At 42.9% G+C, this 23,516-nt stretch overlaps 1 protein-coding gene across 1 annotated transcript in view; it reads left to right on the top strand.

The window, feature by feature from the left end:
* The window catches only part of chchd3a (coiled-coil-helix-coiled-coil-helix domain containing 3a), a 63,755-nt gene that overhangs the window by 15,915 nt on the left and 24,324 nt on the right, over positions 1 to 23,516 (top strand). The window contains exons 5-6 of the mRNA XM_083999220.1: positions 2,516 to 2,696; positions 22,018 to 22,101. Coding sequence (XP_083855346.1) covers positions 2,516 to 2,696; positions 22,018 to 22,101 — 265 coding nt within the window. The remainder of the gene's footprint in view (positions 1 to 2,515; positions 2,697 to 22,017; positions 22,102 to 23,516) is intronic.

Raw genomic sequence — 23,516 nt, forward strand, 5'->3', positions numbered from 1 at the left:
AACCAGGGATGATTCATTTAAATTATCATAATGAGCGGTGCACAAACCTGATGAGGCTGTAAATGAGTCATGCATTTAACTTAAGTATTCATGAAAATCAAAACAAGAATTTCACACCTTTTTTTTGGAGCACAACTTGAAAAATGAGGCAAATGAAACAAAATGTGTTATCCTAATGAACTCACGTTTAAAAACAGCTGTTGTTTGACAAGTGTTTCCACGACAGGCATCAGGCAATAATCAATCAATTAGACGTTTGACAGGTGATGGATCATAGATAGCTCCATTTTGAATGTGGAGGAATTTTGACTGGAACTATTCAATCACTTTCATACATCCTCCTCCTCCTCCTCATCAAGGTTAGCCTACCTTTAGGGGAGTTTGTTAAAGACCTCACCATCTCCACTCATAATCGCAATTCACTCAGGCACACGCTCCGTCTGTTCTGTGTTTATTTTACCTTGCCGCGGCTAATGTTTTGATTCCTAGCAGAGGAAGACTTTCAGGGTTTTCAGGGACGTTCCTTCTCTTCTCCAATCAAGCACACTGTCGCCGAGTAGGGAGTGCGTTGCTAGGCAACTATGAGAACCCAGTGACAGGGTTCAAATGTTGGTCTCGTGTCTGCAGAGAGTGTAGTGCCTCTGTCTATATCACCGCTTCATTGGACTGATGATTCTTGTTTTTGGGGGAAGTGGTAGTGTTGTTGCCTCTTACATGTTGACGGTGAAATCTCTCTTCAGTGTCCATCATTTGGAAATAATGTAAATTGATTTGTTCTTTAATAGATGATAACTGACCAGTAGCTACATCAGGGGAGAACTAAACCAAACAGTTAGAGTTGAACTTATGTTTTTTTTTTCAGTCTTGAATCAGTATGACCACTGCCTGTTTGACTACTCAATGTCGCCCCCTCTTTGCAAGCCATGGAAGAGCAGGGGAATGTGAATGGATGAATCTGACATTAGGATTGAAAATCAATACACAAGTATATTGGCTTATACCTATGCTTCATTAGCACTATAATTGCATTTGTGACCTTTTTAATTCTATTGGGAGACGCTGCAGCGGTGCAGGTTGCAGTGCAGCAAGGATTGTGAACGTGGGGAAAATAATAGTAACGGTAGTAAAAAAAAATACTCAGGTTACAAAAAACTGTTTGCTGCATGGAAAAATAACTATATCAAATTTCCATGAGGTCATTCACAGGTTCAGGTTAGGGTCAACACAGACAGTAATGAAATGTGCATAATGAGCAACAGATACATGTAAGGCAGTGTTTTTCAACCTTGGGGTCGGGACCCCATGTGGGGTCACCTGAAATTCAAATGGGGTCGCCTAAAATGTCTGGTATTTGATAGGTACTCAAAAAAATTACAAATATTTTTTTTAACCAATTATTATTCTTTTTAAAATTATGATTTAAAACACCACACACAATCTTAAACAACTGTAATCTATACTTTCACTTTCTCAAATATAAATCGAGTTCAAATAAAATGCAGCATGAAAATGTCTGAGCGGGCGGCGCATCTTGATTGAGGGCGTGGGGTTGCCAGAAATTTGTGATATCAAAATGGGGTCACAAGCCAAAAAAGGTTGGGAACCACTGCTGTAAGGTTTTCTAGTCAGAAATGTTTAGTTTTAGAGTTGCTTGGCTTGGCTTTATAATTAGAATACACCACGGAGAACAACTCACATGGTCAAGATGATCTACTGAAGCTTAAACCAAGCATCAGAATTGGGGAGACAAAGGATTTAAGTGACTTTGAAAGTGTGGCTTGGTTGTTGGTGCCCGACAGGCTGCTCTGAGTACTATAGACACAGCTGATGTACTGGGAATTTCCTGGACAACCATCTCTAGGGTTTACAGAAAATGATCCAAAATGCAGTTCTCTGGAAGAAAATGCCTCATTGATGCCAAAGGTCAGAGGAAAATGGCTTCCCTTTAATATTGTTGCTGACCATCTCCTCTCCTTTATGGCCACAGTGTACCAATCTTCTGATGGGCTGCTACTTCCAGTAGTTTCAGAAACTGGTTTCTTGAACATGGCAATTAGGTCTCTGTGCTGAAATGGCCTCCACAGACACCAGATCTCAATCCAGTACATCTGGGATGTGGTGGAACAAATCTTCAGCAGCTGTGTGATGCTGTCATCACAATATGAACCTAAACCTCAGAGGAATGTTTCCATCACTTTGTGCAGTTGTCCCTAATCAAGTGGCGTTTCAGTGTGTACACAGGCATGCTGCACCAAAGCAACACAAAAAGCACCTTGGTGTGCAGTGGTGTGGACAGCCCTGACTTTGTTCATTGAAGTTTTGAGTAGCCAGTCATGCATTATAGAGATACCTATAGGGGAAAGAATATTGAGCAGTGTGTGTGTGCTGTAGAGCTGTAGCAGGAGCCGCCCTGTTCTGCAATTCTCTGCAGCCTTCACAACATTGTGCTGTCATAAGCATACAGCGTTTCGTAAGGGGTGTATCAATAATGTAAATTGTTGCTAATGCTCCACAGGTTGGCGTCGGAGAAAGCCCGGGCAGCGGCGCAGGCCGACGCCGACGCCCAGTTTGAGGCCCAGGGCGAAGTGTCCAGGATCCTGTCTGCGGAGCGGGCCGTGGCCCAGGACAGCCTCCAGCAGGCCATCATCAGGGAGAGGATCGCCACCGAGGACGAGAGGCTCCGTGCTCAGATCTTTGTAAGTACTGTAGTTGCATGAACTTTCCCCGTTCACATTTTATCTCGCCAAACAGTTTTACAGCAGTTTAACGTTCACTCGGTTCAAATCTGTGCCACGGTGTCGAAAAGATACTCAGCATTTTAGCTTTATGACCTTGCGAGCGCAGGCACACTGATGAGCGCCATTTTTACATGAAGACAGGTCCCATTTTATGCTCACACATTCCTGTTCTATCACACAGACACACAGACGTGAACTCTATTTGCTGTAATCGACAGGTCATGCCTGGTAAAGTGACAAATGTCAGAGCTGTGAGTGTGTGAGCGTCGCTGCGAGCGGTAATTCATAGAAGTGTCTTGACTGGGTCAGCACTCAACCCCAGAAACTCACACAACCACAAATCACTTTGAAGGTTTTTTTTTTCCCATGGTTATTTTCAAGATGGTTTCTGCATCATAGCTTTATCTACATACTAGAGAGTCAGAGGAATCTCAATTCACTTTAATCAACACACTGTACTGTAAGTAAACCTATCTTCACTGCAGCCACATCTCCCCGTTTCGATATTTTTGCCCTCTTCCATATCTCAGCCTGTTCATCCCGCTGCGTTATGAAAGCTACCTTCATTTTAGGGCGGCCCGTGTCTTTATTTCCTGTAAATTGCCCTTGTAAACATTGTCAGATGAGCATTCCTTACCACACACACAGGCAGCAGCATTGTTTTTCTAAAAAAAAAAAGAAAACACATTTTCCCTGGAGTGCGGCTGCTGTTTACAAACCTATGCTATTGATTATATAGCTCATTTCACACGCTCATCGCCGTAATAGAAAAATGAATCATTTCGTTGAGAGAGAGGGAGAGGGAGAGAGGGTGCTGAGAGGAGAGGAGCGTCGACGTGATTCCACGCCGCAGGACAAGTGTATGAGTGATCCCTCGTTTGGAACGGCGATCAAATCGAAAAGAGAGAGGGGAGATAGCGAGGGAGCCAGACACATGATGTGACATGTTTTTTGTTGTTGTTGTTTTTTTGCCCCCCTTTAGCATCTGTGAACAAAACCGTTTCAGTCATAGGTTTTACTCTTATTAAATTTCTGTTATTTTTCATAGGGAGGGAGAGACAGGACAAATGAGGGGAAGGAAGGGCAAGAACGTAACACCTGCTTTGTATCTGTTATGTATGAAGCAGCGTGCTGGGTGGTGGGTCTTAACAGAACCGTCACACAGAGGGGGGTGGGGGGGGGGGACTCTGTGTGTGTGTGTCATTGCCTGCATCCTCCTCAAGTACAAACTGCCTGTACTTGAGAGAACTTCTGCCTCCTATAGGCTATGAAGATTTTTCCTTGTAGCCTCAGGGCTAACCCAGGGACATTAGCAGCCTTTGAAACTGCATTTAGCAAGCACTGCTGTCTGTGGCTCTGCATCCAGAATCATATATACAGTGAGTCCTTCATTTGATTGTGTCTATTCTCCCTCCACTTTGTCTCAACTTCCTCAAAGCACAAATATTGCAGCAGACGCATCACTGTCAGAGGGTTTTAGTGTTTTTTAAAATCGTGTGTGTGTGTGTGTCTGTGTGTGTGCGTGCGCCCGTGTGATAATTCCCTCTGTTTGAGCATTCTTTTGGAGTGCCGGAGTTTTAATAGAATCCGACGGGTTATCAGCGGAGGCACAGTGCCGTTCTTACCACTCATGTAATTGTCAAGTCAGACGCTTCCACACAGCCACTGTTCTTTTCAACTGTAAATGGACTTTTCCGTTTTAAAAGGCAGCCTCTCGCCCAAGACGTCTCCCGCCCATTGTCATCTCACTCTGTGTTTGTCAAACTCCAGGATTGTCCGCTACCCACAGTGAACCCAACTTTGATGAAACATAAAACGTCGTTTTAAGGTTCTGTGTGTGAATGTGTAAATGTGTGTGTCCCATCTTCTGACTGTCTGTCTTTCTTCCCTTTTGCATCTTAGCATGAGACTTTATTTCTTTTTACTCAAAAAGAGGAAAATAGCAGAAAGACCAACCACCAATATTCAACTTGAAATATCTGCATAAATATATAGACATTCTTTTATACCTAATCAAATAACAACCCCCTCTTCCATAGATAGCCAATAAATTAAATGAACGCTGTTGTAACGCACGTGAAGATCAGTAATTTGGAGGTGAAATTGGGTCTGATTGCTGGACAGATCCAATAAGGTGATGGAGAAGGAGCTCCAGGGGAGGTTGTGGTTATACAAAGCACATAATGTGGTGGCTGGTGAAGCTTTAAGTGTTGATTTGTTCAGTCCTTTTTCAGAGTGAAACTCTTAACACCTCACGTATTATCGTATATGCTTCGCTGTTGAACAATCAGGTCATTAGATTAACTCAAGTACTTGTGTTGAGACTCCCTCTTTGTACTTTGATACAGTGTTTAGCTTACTGACAAATCTCACTACAATATGTGTTGTACTTTAGAGCTGCAACCATATAACAATAACTGCACTTAATATACTGTATGTCATTGCATGTCTACACCAATATAGCTAAAAATATATGTTCTGGGCTGGCCTTTATAACAACATAGTGTTGGATTAGAAAAACTTTTGAGTGAGTGATCTGCTATGTTCCCAGAAAATTACCTTTTCCTTTTCTTTTTCTTTTTCTTTTTCACAGAAAATTACTGAAACAAGTGAGAGTGTTTTGAAAAGGGCTAGATTTATCTCAGCCCTCTGGCAGTTTTGGTGTCAAGAGAAATTGCATTGGTTTTTTTTCCTGTACTGTGGAAAGTGAAGAAGTTTGGATAGTGTCGACTACATGGGTAAACATCACATCTGTCAGCAATCAATCTCTCTGTCGAGGATCGCTTTTTGGTTTGAATATTGGCAGAGTAATGAAGCATTAAACATGAGGGAAGATATGGAGATGTGATGCAATAACCTGTCTTGAACCAGAGACGATGTGTCTTGTCTGTTTTTGAAATGGCAGCAGGAGGAAAAGGCTTTAAAAACATAAACTACAGGATGGTGTAGAATATAATAACACCACTGCTTTTATTGTAAGAAAGGAGGAACTGCCACTGTTGTTCAAAACTGAATATTTTTCTACTATAGCAAGAAAAGAGATATGGAGTCTGAATTTAGATGGTGTTGTTGCATCAGTGATTTTTATTGGACTTCAAACAGTTCAAATTGAACGGGGATTGACCTGAACCCCTGATCCTCATGTTCATTGCTGCTGAAAAAACATTTGTGCATGGCAGCTGCAGTTCTTGTGTTCTTTGTCCAGCGCTGTATTGATTTGTCCCCCCTCATTAAGATACAGGTCACGGTGAGCAGCAGGACCCACATACATTCCCTCCTCGACTTCACGCACAATGAGAGCAATGCTATGAGCACTTATTCCTCCCCATGCTCACCTATAATGGCCATAACCTCCGCAACCATAGCTGCGCCAATTACAGTGACACCCATTCTGGAGAATTGCCCCGAGACACGGGGTGAGACTAGAGTTGGGTACCGTTTAGATTTTATTGATTTAGACTCGGCTTATAGATCCTGGTTCTTATTTTACCTCGGTGCAGATTCCTGTCATATTAATGCTGAATTTTGTGAAAAGCTAAAACTACATGTTTAATATTGGCATATTTTAGGAAGCAATTAAAAGTAATTTGTCATTACTATGTGCATTTCCTAAATAGATTTGGTCAAACTAGCCAAATAAAAGAAGAGAAATTTAATTATTCTCTTTCCTCTTCATGTAAAAGTGAATGTCCACTGTTTTACATGGATTTTAACTTGTTTACCTGAGTTGAATGTCACTTATCACTCTTTTTATATAGTTTAGGTTATTTCCTTCTTTAATAGGATATATTCTGACAGCAAACAGTTCCAGGCATCTGTACTTGGTGCATCAGATATATCAGATAAATTGTAGTGTAAAGTGTAGTTTAGTTTATTGAGTTTATTAAGGGATAGTGGTCAATGACATGTGCAGAAAATGAAGAGATGGTTGCACCAGATTTAGCTCACAGCTAACTACCATCTACAGTCTGTCCCAACATATAACATATAAAATACACAGAAAACACATACCAAAAGGGAAAGCCTGGTACATAGAATGACACAAATAGACAATAGACAACACAGAGACAATACAAAAACATAGTTTCCACATCTAAAAAGACCAGGTCAAGTGCAATACATTTAAAAAAAAGGTGTACCCTATCCTATATGGTCAATGGAAAGAAAAGCTAAGTCATACATGATACAAAATACGATAAAACATTTAAAAATTCCCAAGTTCCTATTTCAAAAGATTTTAAAATAATCCCATAGATGAATGCATTCAGGGCCCTGGATGGTTCCTAGCACCCTGGTGGGAGAGCTTGTCCTTCAGGCCTTTCCCTCCACCAGTCACTCCCCTCCTTGTCAGGCTGACAAGCGGTAGCCAAGCCAGCAAGTCCTCCCAGTAATTGAAACTTCACAGCGTGTGTAGGCATGGGTGTGAATTGTCATTGTTGTCGTGGTTGTTGGGTTCCTGGGGTGCTGTTGTCTGGGTGTAACATGTTCAATGTCAGTGCTCACACGTGTTCTGCCACTCAGGGGGAACCACAGTAGAAGAACGTGGGTGTATGGTAGTTAGACGTACAGCGGTATGTTGGATGTTCCTGCAGGTTGCATGTGGGTTTTGTTTTGAATTATTCACATTTAAATGAGCAGTAATTGTATCAGTCGTTTTTTTAATTTCACTCTTATGCCTGCTTGTCCTGAGCGGGAGCATTTGCTGGATCACAGCGGCTTCAAATAACAAAAGGGTCAAACTGGTCGAAATTGACGGCGGAAAGAAAATTGTCGTAACATTTACCACTGTGTTGTTTTGTCTTCAAAATGCTTGGCAACCTAATGAAGATTGCGTCTGCTGCTCCTCATGTGGTCATTCTGAGTAATTTCTCGATGAGTGGGATTTAATGAGTAGACTGCCTGGTGTGAAAGAGCTGATTGGTGGCTGTATTTGGTCAACATAGACTCATCAAGATGTTACTTAGAATCATTACACACAAATAAACCCTTAATTAGATAACGGGTCAATTAGTGAATAATTACCCAGCAGGATCAATTAGGAACATAAGTCTGTTTAGTGGAGACCAGCTGAAGACAAAGCAGAAAGGGGACCAGTGTGCGAATGAGCTCGACAAATATAATCTTGTCTTTATGTCCTGACAAATGAGCAGATTTGAGATATACGAGCGCGGGGCACGGGCCAGTCATGTAACTCTCTTATTCACAGTCTACATCCATCTGTCAGTCCACACATCTGTGTTTTAATGAAATCATAGACTTCCGCCTGTCCCCTCGTTTTGATTTTCAGCGGCTCTGCTCCCCGCGGAGGCAAACTGGCCCAGTGGCCAATCAATCACCGGCCACAGCGTCGCAACCCAGACACAGGCGCTAAACCCCGAGGCAGACTTTTCAATCAAACCCAGCGTCATCAATCTTTCCGCAGCTCCAAACACTGGCCTGGGTGGGGTCTACCTGGTGGCAATGGTTTTGTTGTCAAGCTGGTCCAAAACACTCAGATCTCACACTTTTTGAGATCTTAAGCTGACACTGTGATTAACGGAAAGCTATACAAAATGTCGATTAAGGTGATACAGAGGTGTTTCTGTTTTTTTAACCCACCCCTAGTGATCCAAAACTGTTCAAAGTGCAGCCTCCAAAATAGTTATATAAAGTTAAATAAACACCTCTAGACTCTGTTGCTGTTTAAATAACATCATGTTTTATTCCTGGGCTGTTGCATTAGATTGCATTATTGGCTAGTTAAAGTCTAGTAGTGTATGTATATGTCAGTTTTTCTCTTGTGTTCAAAGTTGTTTCCACGGCTACTTGAATGTAAAAGTGAAGGGAAAGAATCAGCTTTTGTTGCTCCTTCTGTCTGCATCTTTATCTCTCACTGTCACACACACACACCGACACGCACATCCCAGTCGCTAACGTGATGTTCCGTGATTTTTTTCCGCCATATCTGCAATCACAGCAAGGGATAATATGGCGTACCATGAATGTTTGTTTGCTCCCTCCCTATACACACACACACAGACACACAGACACACACTCACACCGTGTCCATCCTGTGAGAGCTCCCGGAGAAAATCAGTACCTACTCTTTCCTTAAACTGTGTTCCATTTGATGCTTGGCTGGCTTGAAAATGACTTTGGGTAAAGCTTAACATTTTTAACGCAACAAGCCCCCCCTACTCCCCCTCCCATCTCACCCCCACCTCCTCTGTTCACCCTGGTACTCCTCTCGCTTCCACACCTCTTAAAAACTGCAGTCTCCAGCAAATGTCCTGTTTTTCTTATTCTTTTTCTCTCTTTTCTTTTTTTTTTGTAAATCGTGTGTACTTCAGTTGTGCACGGTTGCATTTTAGATACAGATGACTGGACCTGGCTGATAATGGGCTGACAATTTAATTTCCCAGGTATTAAAGGAGACTTGCTGGGTTTTGAATTGGTGCCCGTTGGTGGTATTTAAAAAAAAAAATAGTTAAAGAAAAAAAACAACACTTTTTTTTTCTCTCTCTCAACTTATTATTATTTTTTCTCTCCACATCACAGAGTACAAGGGAGATTGGGGGGAGAGAAGGTCCTCGTTTCTTTTACTTTTGAATGAGATAAAGAGAGGTAGCGCTACACTGTGATTTACATATATTTCTGATTTGCTCTGCTCACCAAGGACAAATTGCATCCTATCTCAGACTACAGTTCTCTTAGCCGTTGTAAGAGTAACCCCTGCCAGGCTTGATGTAGCTGGATTTAAGAGAGCTGTCTGTCCTTTTGAGTAATACGAGGTTAAAAATGATTCTCAGTCTGCAGATGGATTCAGGAAGAAATGGTTAGGGAGATGTGGCATAGATTACAGGTTGATTTTAGACCCAGAGATGACAGACGGCACCAGAGAAATAAGATCAGTGGCACGTCGGAGAAGCTGAATGAGGCTGTTGGTCTAGTCTGTGAGGAACAACATTTTAAACCTGGCATTGTATTGCCGGTTCCCTGTCAGACACTTAATTGTTTTCGGTACTTTTCAAAGATCTATATAAATGTATTGTGTTATTTTTGTATTTTTTCACCTACACAATATTTCAGACTGTGTTCGGTGGATTTTGACAAGACTTTAAAAAAAAAAAAAAAAAGCACGACTGCACTTCAGCGTCTTCAGAATTTCATTGACTGGCCCAGAGAGGGAGAGAGGGAGCTACAATTACACATCCAGCAAGCAGACACGCACTAACAGGCCTGGAGGGGGAAATGCAAGTCATTGTTCATATATTAATGTGTTTACAAGGAACATTTTAAATAATAATAAAAAAAAAAAAACCCTCTACAGCCAAGACTCTAAAGCCGCTGTAGACGTACGGTACATACCTCCTGCATAAAAATCAGCTGTTTAACCTGAAAGCAGCTTTTTGCCAATGCAAAGCCTTTCATGAGGTGAAGGAGGTGTGTTTTTGTGTTTGTGTGAATGTCAGTTTGCTCCATGGATGCAGCATAATTAAATGTCTGTGTTCTGTATGAGGTCAACTTAAATGAGCAGAAATTCTGTCTGCACCACTGCCTTTTTGATTCTTTCTTACTGACAGTATACTCTAGTCTACATAGATGTGTTTTTCCTCCCCGTCTCTCTGCCTCTCTCTCTCTCCTGTCTTTGTAATTCTCTGTCTCATCTTGGAGGGTGTCCATTCAACCGTCCTTTTACATATTGGTCACTGTACCTCTTCCCTGCCCAGGGTGTGGTTGCCCACACACCGTGCCAGTATTAAGGTTAGACGGGAGGTCAGGCTGTAATTGGCAGGACCTGTGGCTGGCACTCTGCGGCAGGCCCTCACCCTGTCGGCTAATTGGCACTGCGAGCGGCCGGCGGTGGGGCCCGGATACAGCGGCGCTTCGATTGATGGATGGATAGCGGTGTCAGGAAAGCTTTCTTTCTGACAAGATAGCTTGTACAGTCAATTTACCGCCTCAGCCTCACCGGGCTGTGTGTGTGTTTATGTATATGTTCATCCTCATTTGTTCTAAACACTCTGGAAAGCCAACTAGAATTTACTTATTGTGCCGTGTGCTTTTTTTTTTCACGTTTTGTCTGAGCAGCGAATTGATTTCACTTGTGTAAACAGCAACTAATTACCCAGAAACACTTTCAGTACACGCTACGCATTACTGAAAATTTGCAACTTGTATACATTTTCAGCCAAGCTAGAAAAACAAGAGAACAAGTTATAGCTTCCTATTACTTTTAAACAGTTGTTACAGTTAATGGCATAAACAGCAAGTGTATAACTGTCATTTTGTGAACACTCAAAACAGATTAGAACAGAATCCGATGGATTTAAAGGTTCTCAGGGTGAGACGGAAAGAAGGAGTACATATGCAGTAACAGCGTGTGACAGCATGTTTTTTTGATGCTGTATATTTAGGGTGGCATACCCTGTTATTTGCCACGGTGTTCATTTTCATGGCTGCAAATCCTCCCATTTGAAATGAATACTTGAGTTCTTTGCATAATGGTTCGCATAATGGTCTGACTAATTTCTATCATCAAGAAAATCAAGAAAGACAAGGTTTCACCAAGAGATTGACAGTTAAAAAGGTACATACCTCAAAGCTGACACTTAGGCCCTTTTCACTGGTAAATATAATGTCTGTGGTAGCGTAGCTGGGGATTTAATAGTCACAACTGAAAATAGCTCTGTGGTATTTTCTTGTCCTCTTTCACTTCACCATATGAAAGTAGCATTTCAAGTCCAAAGGTTAGAAAAGTAAAAGTCATGAGTTAACTTTGATGCTGGATTGTATGTATGTGTGTGGCACGGTACAGTAGATATGTGGGATGTGTAATATGACAGGTATTTTCTTTTGCACTTGTCCTTTTTTCCTTTTCTTGGTCTTTCTCTGTGTTTTCCCTCATGGCTCTGACAGGAGAGTGGTATTAATGAGGTTCTATGGAAGTGAACAGCCGGCTCAGCTAATGGCGCTAGAGGGAGAGATTTTGATTGAACGATAGAAAGAACTTAAACATATAGGGGGAACAAAGGCAGGAAGGCTGTGAACAGCAGAAAATCTGGATGAGATATATAAGTAGCGGGGAAAAAAATGGGGGATGAAAGATGGGAGGAGAATCCACCGAGGCATATGGAAAGAGAAGCCGAGATATATTGATCCACAGAGCAGTTTTCCAAACAAGTTACGAACTCCATTTAGGGCACGAACCAATTGAAAACAGGAATAGGGTGTGTATTTACTCCTTGGAGAGTTTTGTAAAGGTTAACAGGTCAAAAAGAATAAAAATAAACATGCTAACTTGTGAATTAAGAGAAGAAAACAACATCAGGATGGCTCCACTCTGTCCATCCATTTTAAAAGTGAAGAGGAGGTAAGTATAGGGCAGTAAGGAAAGGGGCGATGGTATGCATTCATCTAAGGAGGAGAGTGGATTAGAGGTGACCCTGAGTCTGCAGACATGGACTTGATAGACAGAAGCTGAAGGTGGACTGTGTCCCCCCCCCACCCCTCCCTTACAGCTTCATCAGGTCTGGGAAGACCACCTGCTGCTGGGTGGAATGAATATGCATTAATGCACAGCATGAGCATGTGTGTGCTCTGAGGAATGTACAGTGTGCCCCCCCAGCACATCCATACCACACACACACAGAGAAAGGCTCAGTGGCTTCCACATACACCAGGCTGTGCTCTTGAACTCCAGCACAGATCTGGGTTCAGCCTGGCATGCTGCAGGGATGAGTCCAATGTCAGCAACATATCTGGAGGTTGTCCACTTTTTCCCCCCCTGCACGTCTTCTCCTATTGTCTTCCCCTCCACAGTCCTCTCACCTTCTCTGCTATAGGTTGTCCGTGCTCTCGTCTCGTTCTCTCTCTCTTTTCTCTCTCTCACTCTCTCACTCACACACACACAGAACATTCATTTTCCTCCCAAGGGACATCTGTTGTCCAAAGGCAATATGCCTCTCTCCTCTCTCGGGTCATTCACTGTGTCCTTTTCCGTCAAGTAAAGGAATTTTCTGCCTTTTATTTTATGTGTGTGAGCGAATGCATACTAGCATTCTCCACACTTGTTTTCATCTGCCACCTTCTTCTCCCTGTATCCCATTACTCTCACTGCTCGCTTTTTAAGCAGAGATGTGGTCAGGAATTATAAATGACTGCAGGAAGAAAAACACATTTTTGGTACGAGTCTCTTCCATATGAAAAAAGATGTATTTTTGCTGTCTATTTGTGTTTTGTATTAGCATAACTTTTTGTTGCTTTTTGTTGAGGGTATTAGAATTGTGGTTTTCTATTTTGTTTTCATGGTTGTGACCATGTTGCTGCTGTTCTTGGCTTAGTCTCACTCCCTCGTCCCCTGCCTGCGTATATACGTATATCCGTCTGTCTGTGTATGCACCAGAGCATCTTCTCCCTTCTTTTCATCCTCAGTCTCTTTGTCCTTATGTTCCTATTGTTCTCTTGGCATGCCCGGTTCCCATCCTGACGGAGACTTCTTCCATACATGCCCCCCGTGTCTCGGTAATGAACCCACAGCTCTTCATCTCTCCCTTCGTCTTCCCCTGTGTGTTGGACATGACAGATGACTGGGGACCTCCAGAGGTTCGCTCCCCAGGGCCCCAGATAAAGGCAGCTCCAACCGCAAGATGATCAATCAATCAGTTTACACCGCGGGCGCCTGATCAGCCAATTAATCAATCTCCGAGCCAGCAGATGTTGTTGCTGTCCCTTAGTGAAGGAGCTGGCGGTGGAGTGGTGGAGGTGGTGTCTCCAACAAAGGCTGAGGGGGCTTGAAGTGTCTGGGAGCAGAAAGGAAAGCGATTTTTCATGTTTCTACCAGGATTTTAACCTTTGTGGGCTCTGTTTGCCCATTTGTTTTCACTGGAAGATCATTTCACTCCAAAGTTTTCCCATCTTATTCCCAGCAGGGAATCCTTAGAGCATACAGTGCAGGAAGCATGATCTTGGTTATCTTTATTCAAACTAAAGTTCCTGTGAATCTACTCACCTAAAATAAATTATATTTTTGAAGCATCTTCAAATGTGCGTGAGGTGCAAAAGAGATGTAAATATGTGTGTGGGTTGACACCCTTGTCTCAGCATCATTAATGCCAGCTGGTTAAGATCAAGCCCCCTGTTGACCCCTGTTCCCGGTCAATGAGCTACAGACTCTTCACGGACACTTCATTTCAATGCCCCCCTTAAACAGCCAGCAGTTAAGATACACGCACAAACATTGAGACACCCACACTCACCACCTACACCTCTTGGCCTTTGGACCCTGTCCTGGCCCCTTAGTCCCTGTCCTGGGCAGGTCAGCCCTTCTGACCCACCAGGTCGTGGCATCATTACTCACTGTGCTAAAAGATCCCCAGGGAGGGTAACTCAGTCTGCTGCCTGTGGCACTCATGTCTTTCTTGACCTGGAGGATCCACGCTTCAGTTGTCTGTTCGTCGAAGAGGAAGTCAAGTTAACAGTGTTTCCAAATCAGACCGTCATTGCTGACAAGTGCTTCTGCAGGATTTTACATTGGGCCCAGTTGGCCCTCAGAAGTGATTTCAATTGATTGGATGATACAATGACAATCGGACACAAACATGAAAACTCAAAACAGGCCACAGACTGACAGGGTAGCTACTTTATTCGACAGTTACAGGACTGTCAAATTCTCTGCCAGCACCTGCACTCTGCTGTCATAACTGGCATATACTGTACACTGGATTACATTCAGCACTTCAGCACTTCCACAGCTCAAGTGACATACCCCATGCCCATTGCCCAATAGAGTAAGGGCAAAAAAACAATGAAGGAACACAGGAAGGAAATAGGGTAATTCTTACAGCATGGTGGTCAGACGGTAATTGCTTTTGTCAGAGCTTCTTGACCACCACTAGCTTGTTCCCTGTGATTAATGATACCACTGCTTCTTTTGACTTTTACTGTTCCCGGCTGGGCTGAAATAAATTTCCCCAAAAGTGGTTGCTTCCTGATTATGTTGTGACATGGTGGCCATGTTGTCAAATTTCTTTTGCGGCTTGTCCTTGTGGCCCGGCAGTATAAGACACATGTAACTGATTTGGAAACAGTCTGTGGTCTTTGTTACAAGTTAAACTCCCACAAACTGCCCAATTTCCTGGTGTCTTTACTGAGATCTTGTCGAACAAAAGCTAACTTGGCTGACCTCATTCATGATCTGTGGTGGTCTTAACATCAAAGAGTCGACACTGTAACCAAAGTTCATTGATCGCAGATAACGATTTTCCTCATAATTAGAAGAGACAAAGCTTACCGCTTTAAGGCCTCTGTATGTTTCAGACACTGTGTTTGTTTGATCACTGTACATTTTCTTGCCACATTTCTCTGATAGGGAGTTAAGTGGATTGCTTCTGACAGTTTTTGTAACTTTGTAAAATCGACAATCTGACAAGCATGCTACCTTAAAGCACCGACAGTTGTGTAGGAAAGATTTGAACTTCTCTAAGTTATCTTTTGCTACTTGATTTGCTCCTTCAGTCAGATTTGCGTGTACAAACAAGTGCAGCAACGTGCCTTCAAGGAAAGACTGTCCAAAAGTATACACAGTTATATTCCTCTGTATGTTTGGTGCCCAGGCCTTTCACGCCCTCTTCGAGTGTGGCTGCTCTGAAGATCTATTTATAAAGACTTTTTGCCTTTAGACATATTCAGAAGACAAGTAGTAGGAACCAATTCATTCAAGCAGATCTGGCCTTTACAGAACAAGCCAGAGGCCAGTGGCTTTCTGCAGACTTCTGCTAAAATGAATTGAACTTAAGGAGACGTAACCAGCCAACATCCAACTTGGGTTTAAAAATTCAATGGCATGCATTATGTTTTGATAATCATCCAAAAAACTAAAACTATTTATTCATTTTGAATACAGAACTTCCAATAACATTGAGTAAATACACATTAAGGTTTAGAAATTCAGCCGGGAGGGGGAAAAAATCTCAATACCAAACCAGTCAGCATGTGAGTAAGTGTTTACAGTGCATTTGTCCTTTAGTGTTATCAGTCAAGGTTAAGCCCATTAACTGACCGCACTATATCTGACATGATTACATCTCCCATAACCCTACCACCTCCTGTGGAAACTAATAGCTAGCCCTGAACCTAAGCGTTATTGCCACTCAGTAAAACCCTATGATGCTAATTAACCAGTCAAAGGGAATGGTTTTCAATGGAGTTTTACAGCTACTGCTCCCAGGACTTATGTTTTATTAGTGACTCTAAGGGTAATGCGTAATACTGCCAGTAAGGTCTGTGTAGGGTAATATCATTTTACACTCCATCACTTAGATTTGATCTGCCAATGATAGCTTTCAAAGATAGAGTTGCACTGGCTTTAAAGGCAGTAACGGGCTGTGCCAAGAAGAAACTGAGTTTTAAAGGAATGTTTAAAGGCTTTACACACTCATATATACTGTATATATTCGCCTGTGGCTGCAAAAAAGTAAAACTGTGTGTTTTTCATCAAACCTCCCCTTTTAAAATATTCGCCTACCTCGAGCTTGATATGACAGTTCACCCAAGAACTGTCAAAAAACCCAATTCTCCTTCCAACTACCTTGTCATCCATATTCCATCCACACATTGACCTAGCTCTCACTCCTTTTCATCTTCTCTACCCCATGAACTTCCCCTCCCTTCCCTCCATCCATCTCTAACCTCCCACACGCCACCTACACCTCCGCCGTGCCAATTAACACCAGAGCACGGTCACATTGTGCCGCCCTTTGACCCCCTCCCTTCCCTGCCTTGTCGGAGCACACAGGACCAGAGACCCACAGCTTCAGTATTAGTTTGTCACAGGGCCCTGTCGTGTGGGTCTGTGATAGATGGGCCCTAGCCAGCAGCTCTGACCCGCCGTGCTGCAGCGCTCGCATGGATGGCGTGAGGGAGCATTGATTATGATGCTACTTGTGACAGGGGTGAATCAGGTCTGAGCTGATGGAGGCAGGGGAAAGACAAAAGAGACCAAGGTTATGGATGAGGCGCTATTACCAAATGTGATGAGATTTGATTTGTGCTCTATCGATCATGGCATCTCGCAAGATTATTTTAATCAAGCATGATTTAAAAGCATGTAGTGAGCATACAGTGTAACAGTGAGTCACCTCATTAAACTAAAATACACAGATTTTCATCACTGAGGTGTGAAATGAAAAATGTAATATGTACAGATTTGCTACAGTACTCAGATGTTTTGTCTTCTTAAGCAGGAGGAAATATTATTGTACCTAGCCTGAATCTAAACTATAGACAAATTGCGTTGCGGATCAATCATTCATTGAGTTTTATAATAAGAGGATCCAGTTTCAACTTGGGCATCAGGAAGTGTTTGCAATACATATCTCAGTTGTAACAAGATGATGAATGGTAGAACAAGGAATCAAAAACCACAGTCCACTGGTTTTCCATTGGACTGTGAAAGGCTCTAAATGTATTACAGTTTTATTAATTTATTATTTGATGTCAAAATGTATAGTTTTAATGTTCCTTCTTGAGGCTTTCTCTGATCTGGTGTATATCTACCTTCCAAAACATGCTGAGGAATAAATCTGTTTTATGCACTATGGTGAACACTTCTGGTATGTTGTAGGTAATTTAGGTTGCTTAGTTCGGTGCAAACATCCCCAAGCGACTTCGGTTTGACATATAGTTAATTGCGGTAGGGAAGACATTAAATTAGTCTGTTGCAAAGCTTTAGGGACCTTCGTCGTCATGGTTACAGCATTATCCAAGTGGTTAATGACTATTTCCTGTGATAAAGTTAAGTGTTTTGGTGACCCATCAATCCATCCCGACCTCTTTTCCTCTCTGTCACTACAGTATATAATAATGTCATTTAACTTCCTCCTTTTCATTGCTAATGGAAACAACTGATGCTGTCACTCCTTAAGGGAGGACTGTCTCCGTTCATGTACTGCAGTGTCTACAGTATTTTATAATATTTTGTTTGAGTTAAGTGCAGGTATGGAAAAAAAGGCATGGACATATGATGTAACGGTGTTATCATATCCACCATATGTTTTTATTATAGGATGTCCCATATGTATACCCACACATGCAGGTGGTGCCGAACACTGCAGTCAGGAGTCATTTGTTATTTCAGTCCCTTGGAAAGCTTTAAAAGAAAAAACGCCAGTGTCGGAGAACGCTTTAAAGGAAAAAAGCAGGTGTGAAAGAAACGGAGTGTACGGGAGCAAATCAGTGAGAGAGCAGGCCGTGGGTGGGGGAGGCCTGACGCAGCAAAATCCACCTGTTTTCATCCCTCTGCATCCTCCTCCTCCTCCTCTTCCTCCTCTCCCCACCCCTCGCTCCCAGCTCAAACTGCGGCAGTCGGCTAATTAAAAAACATGGCTGTCCTTAATTATTCAGCGGCTGGCTAATTGATATTCACGGAGGCGTTTGCCTCGCCTAAACGATCCGTTTAATCTGACCACCGCGGTCTCACTCTCAGCCGCCTGTCACCCTCAGCTATTGTGCTACTGTACTTAATAATATACCAGGGGGAGATGGATACGGGAAGGGGAATGCATAAGTTTTGCTGTTGATGTTAATGTGGGTTCCTGGGCTACAAATTGCAGTGTGTGGACTCGGTGAGGTGGAGAGTGGGCCGAGGTATTGTCTTGGGTATTTGTATTTTTACCGGGGTATTTCATATCCCCATGTCAAGGGTTGCTGCACAGGGAAATTAGACAGAGGAAGAGGCTGCATGAGAATTAGTGAATTAACCGAAATGAATGACATCATCCTCTGGACTTGCAAAGTTTGACAATTACTCACATGTGCTCATCTCGCTCACTAAAGTAATCATAGTCTTGAATCTCAAAGCTGGAAACTAAGAGCGCCACTGTTCTTCCTTTCTTTCCTAATTCCTTTACTCAGCTTCTCCCTTCCTTTCCATACTTTGCGATAATTTTCCCTCTTTTAACTTTTTCTCTAAAGTTACAGAGAGACACTCCAGCCCCCATGTCTCGGCCACTTCTCCATTCTTGACACCTCCAATGATAAATCACCTTTTATTGTCCACTCCTCTTTGTTTCTTATCTCTCTGTTCTTTCCACTCTCAAGTTCACTTCCATTTTCTTGTCTCATTCTACCCTTCCTCTGCCCCCCCCACCCACCCACCCACCCCTACGCCATGCAGCTCTCCCTCCTCCACCCACGACCGCCTCTTCATTAGGGGAACAAAAGGTGTACGGGCAGTGGTGAAGCCTGTGCTATTGTTTGGCCTTTAGTATGATTAGATTATCTTAAAAGTCCGCTGAATGGGGTTAATCAGTCGGAAGTAATCCTGACATAGTGTGTGTGTCTGGGCCTGTGTGTCTGTGTCGCCAAGGAGGAGGGCCCAACCCGCTTGCATGGAAATTGAACTCAAGCACGGGTGCATGTACGCATAGACAGACACACACACACACAAAAACACAAAAGTGAGCAAAAAGAGAAAATCCCTGGGTACACATTTCTGTCACAACCTCTCTTCTTTTAATGACCCCTTTAGTCTCGCCTTCAGCACACATTTATCTCCCCACCGGCTCTCTGTGGGTACAGCTGCTCCGGCTGGTGCGATACGTGTGTTGCAGTGTGTGCGTGTGTGTGCTTTTCAGATCACCGTCTGAGCCGTGTGTGTTTGTGACTCGGCGTCTGCGTGCATCTTTTGTCTTTTCCTCTGCAAAGCTTAAACTCTTTGGTCGCCACCTATCAGCGTATCATAGAGTTTGGACACACTTGTGACAGCAACACAACCCTCCGCTCCCTGCCGATCCCTCCCTCTGCGGTTCCCTCCATCCCATCATCCCTCTTGTCTTCCTGCTAAATTGAGCTGTTGATGGGAGACACTTTTTTGGCACCTCAGCCGACATAATCCAGTCTTTCAAAAAAACTTTGCCGCAGCCTGTCCTCAAACCTCTGATTGCACGCTCAATAACACATTTAAGACTTTTAAGAACAATCGATATCACATTTAAAGGTTGTTATAATGCTACTTGTGGTGTACTTGTGGCACACTTCAGACTGTGGACAACCAGCACCGTCTTTTATGTCACTTTAAGTCCAACTCGAACCATCATGAAGTGCAGATAGCGTTAGCTTTTGTGTAACGTTGGCTACACAATGGCACTTGAGACTTGTAAGGGGACACAAAGGAGCCAATCACCCGACTGCATCATGAGGCTAATGTTAGGTTCTGCTAAGGACAGCAGCAACGTAACCATGGTGTAGGAGATATACATATATGTATATGTGTGTGTCAGTTGGTAGGTCTCTGTCTTGTGTGCGGCAGATAAGCTTAGAGCCCCTTGACTTTGAAACTTCCCCCCCAATTATGTCACGCGCGGACAGCCACTCCTGTAACACTCACTCGCCACTCATCACAATGCATAGAGCATGCAGCTCCGCCCGCAGAGCGCAGTGCAGCCCAACACAGATGGTTATCAGCGTTGTAGAGATTGGACTGGGTAATGCATTTTTTTTTCTCGCCCCCACTCTATACTATATACGTTGTATTTTGTCTCCTTCAATATCCTATAGTGCTTAAAGCAAAGGCGTCAAGGTTCAATCTGCATGGCTGCTTTCCATACACCACTCCTCAGCAGTATGGCGCTCTGTGTATGTGTCTGTGTGTGTGAGGGAGTTTATATTTATGTAGCTGCGTCTGAGCAGAGCACCTGCTTTATGATTATATACCTTTATATATATATTGTATGTATGCACTGCTGTGTGTCTATGTATGTATGTATGTATGTATGTATGCCAGGGACTGAGGAAACTGAGGGGATGAAGTGTGAGTATTCAAGCAGAACAGTGTGGCAGCCAGTCACCCCGACCCTCTGAATACTAAACCTTTCCAAATGTCACTTTGAAGAAGTTCATGGATGAATCAGTGCCTCTTTACACTTATTCTCTCTCTCTCTCTTGTTTTTTCTTTTTTTCCTCAATGCTTCCTCTTATTCAGGAGATAGGACAGAAGGTAAGTCTAGAGGCCTTTGCTTTCTCCCCAAATCCACAGTTTCTGCATGATGGAGTCAAGGAATTTCTTTTCAGCTCCAACTTCTTTGACAAGTTACATTTTTCTTTTCAGCAGGTATTTTCAGCCGCTCTGTATTTTGATGATCCTTTTTCTTCCAGCTCTCCAGCTCCAAATGCTTTGTAGAATTATAGATGAGCTGGCGACTTCAGCTTCTTTCTGAAGACTTATTAACAGAACAATAACACAAAATGTTCCTGGTTGGGTGCTGAGGTTCACTGCGGCTTTGAATAACACCACTCAGTCTCTTGTTTAAACGTTTTCCATCTCCTTTTTATTGTACACTACACACTGCTTATATTCTCTGCAGCTCTTCTGCTAGTATATGTCAACCACATGTGACGTAAAGAAAACTTCTCCAAGCCAGTAAATTTCTCTTCAATTTAACATTAGAAAAGTGAGTAAATGTTCAATGTCAACGACTGAACTCCAGTACTACTATTTTTTAAACTCTGTTTTATTATAGTAGGCATCATTTCATTATAACAAGTAATTGGTGAGAGGTTATTTCACAATGAAGAATAAGCAGTCTTGAAAACTGGTCTGTATTCTGTACAGAAAGTGAAACTTTTAACACTATTATTGAAATTTCCATGCGTAATTTCATTTGGATTTGCCTCACTGACCGTCTATTGAGGTGTAAAGGTGTTTTTTCCCCCTCTCTCTCCGGAAGCAGATACATCCAGGTCTTATCTGTCCTGTATATCACCCAGAGAGTCAGCCGTACATCTAGTGAAGGTCATAGTAGAGTGGAGGACGGTGGAGATAGGTAGGCTGGCTAAATATATATGCCAGGCCGCGGTGCTAGTTCGCGCTGAGAACTGATGTTATCCTCTTGGCCTGATAGCGGTTTGGCCCGAAGATTGAACACAAGAGGACAAAGAAGCTCACACCGTAGCTGCCAAGACACGATCGGTCTCACACACACACACACACACAGGTGCATATGAGCACGGTCCAATACATGCAGACCCTCTCTGGGTGTATGTACATGCTTGCACATTCACACAGTGTATCACAGTTTGGTGAGCCAACAAATAAAAGCCCTCTATCTTTGTAGCGTTGTAATGTGGCTCAGCTTTATACACACTTATTTGAGTCTCCATTGTCGGCCTCTCTGTTGCGTATCTATACTTGTGTACGAGTGTATTTTTTGATTGGTTTGTTCAAATTGGCAACGCTCCGCTGGGCACGTAAGTAATGGTTTTTCTTCTCTCTTGTGTGCATGTGTGTGTTTTGTGTGTTTAGGCCAAGCAGCTGGAGGCCAGAGAAGCCGACTTACAGAAGCAGGATGCTTTCTACAGAGAGCAGGTGGCCCGGCTGGAGGAGAGGGTGAGAAAATGTTCATACCACACATCAAACGGACACAGGTGTCATAAATATATGACCCAACACACAACCAGGCTCTACCGGTCAAAAATCAAAACCAAAAACCCAAGTGACGATATGCGATTTATCTTACAATAATGATTTGTTTTCATAGCATCACTTTTAATCGATACGGCTTTGAGCTCCCTTCATTTAGCTTAATTGAGAAACAAACTGAACAGATTTTTTGAAACTCCTCTCAGATGTCTTGAGATAAATCAGAAATCTATACCACCTGACAGGCTGGTGATCTTAGCTTTGGTAGGGATGCAGATACAAGTTAGCATACCTTTTATTTCTGTAAGTTATAATCACACAGTATGCCCAAACCCAAGAGAAGAAGACCTAGAGGTAATTCAGCCTTTATATTCATCCCACTGCTTCACTCTCATCGCTGTCATCCCTCAATATCAACTCTACATTTTCCTCAGTGTGCACACTCGCTCTCTCTCTCTGCTCCTCTTTGTTCCTTTTTTTCTTTTAATTTTCACCTTTAAATTCTTCCACCTAGAGGATAAGGGGTTAAATCTCATTCATCTCTGTGTGTGTCCTCCTGTCCCTGAAAATGACACTACCATGATGTTCATTGTCAAACCAGTGTCCTGTGGAGGAGGGACCAGGGTCAGCTGCCGTGCCTCGCCCCCTTCAAATGGCAGCTCCACGCTGGTCCCAGTGCGAGATGCCTGCAAGGCAGGAGACCAGGGTCAAACGCCCCGTTTTAAGTGTGTTAAAAAGGACGCCCTCATGCTGCTCTCAAATCATAAGTGTGTCTTAGGACTGGTGCCGTGCCCTTATTTAATGTGCTTGAAATGACACCTTCATGCTGGGAAGGAGTTTTCTCCCCTTTGGAGGGTGCAAAAAGTCAAATGGCCTTTATAGTGGAAGCCAAAATCGAAATTTCACACCGTTGTGGGGTCAGATTTTCATTGTGGAAGACGGAGGCACTCACTCCACATATTTTTTATTCTTAGAAGCTCACAGGAGTATAAGGGTGACAGAAGTATCACATACTCAATGGGTGCTTTGTCCTCTAAAGGACCTCGGTGTGAAATGATTTTGTGTTTATCCATATGGCTCCAATGTGATTTCTGGATGAAAAGATGTTCTCTTATCTTGTGTAAGCTTACCCATGCATGTGCACACATCATTATTATTAATGAATTTGCTTTAAATATACTTATCTTATTCGCCATTTTCTTTGCTGATATAACAAGCGGCACATGTTATGTCTTTGTTTAATATTTCTTGTGTGGTTTTGTTCCTATTATGCGCAAGACATTTTCCTCCCGTTGGTCAATAAAGCTTGCAAAATTTCCTTCCTTCACTGAGGATGAACTCTTAAGCCAGAGCGTGGATATTGAGTGGCAGTGGACTTCTGT

Source organism: Trachurus trachurus (assembly GCF_905171665.1).
Source record: "Trachurus trachurus genome assembly, chromosome: 23".
NCBI classification, from domain to species: domain Eukaryota; kingdom Metazoa; phylum Chordata; class Actinopteri; order Carangiformes; family Carangidae; genus Trachurus; species Trachurus trachurus.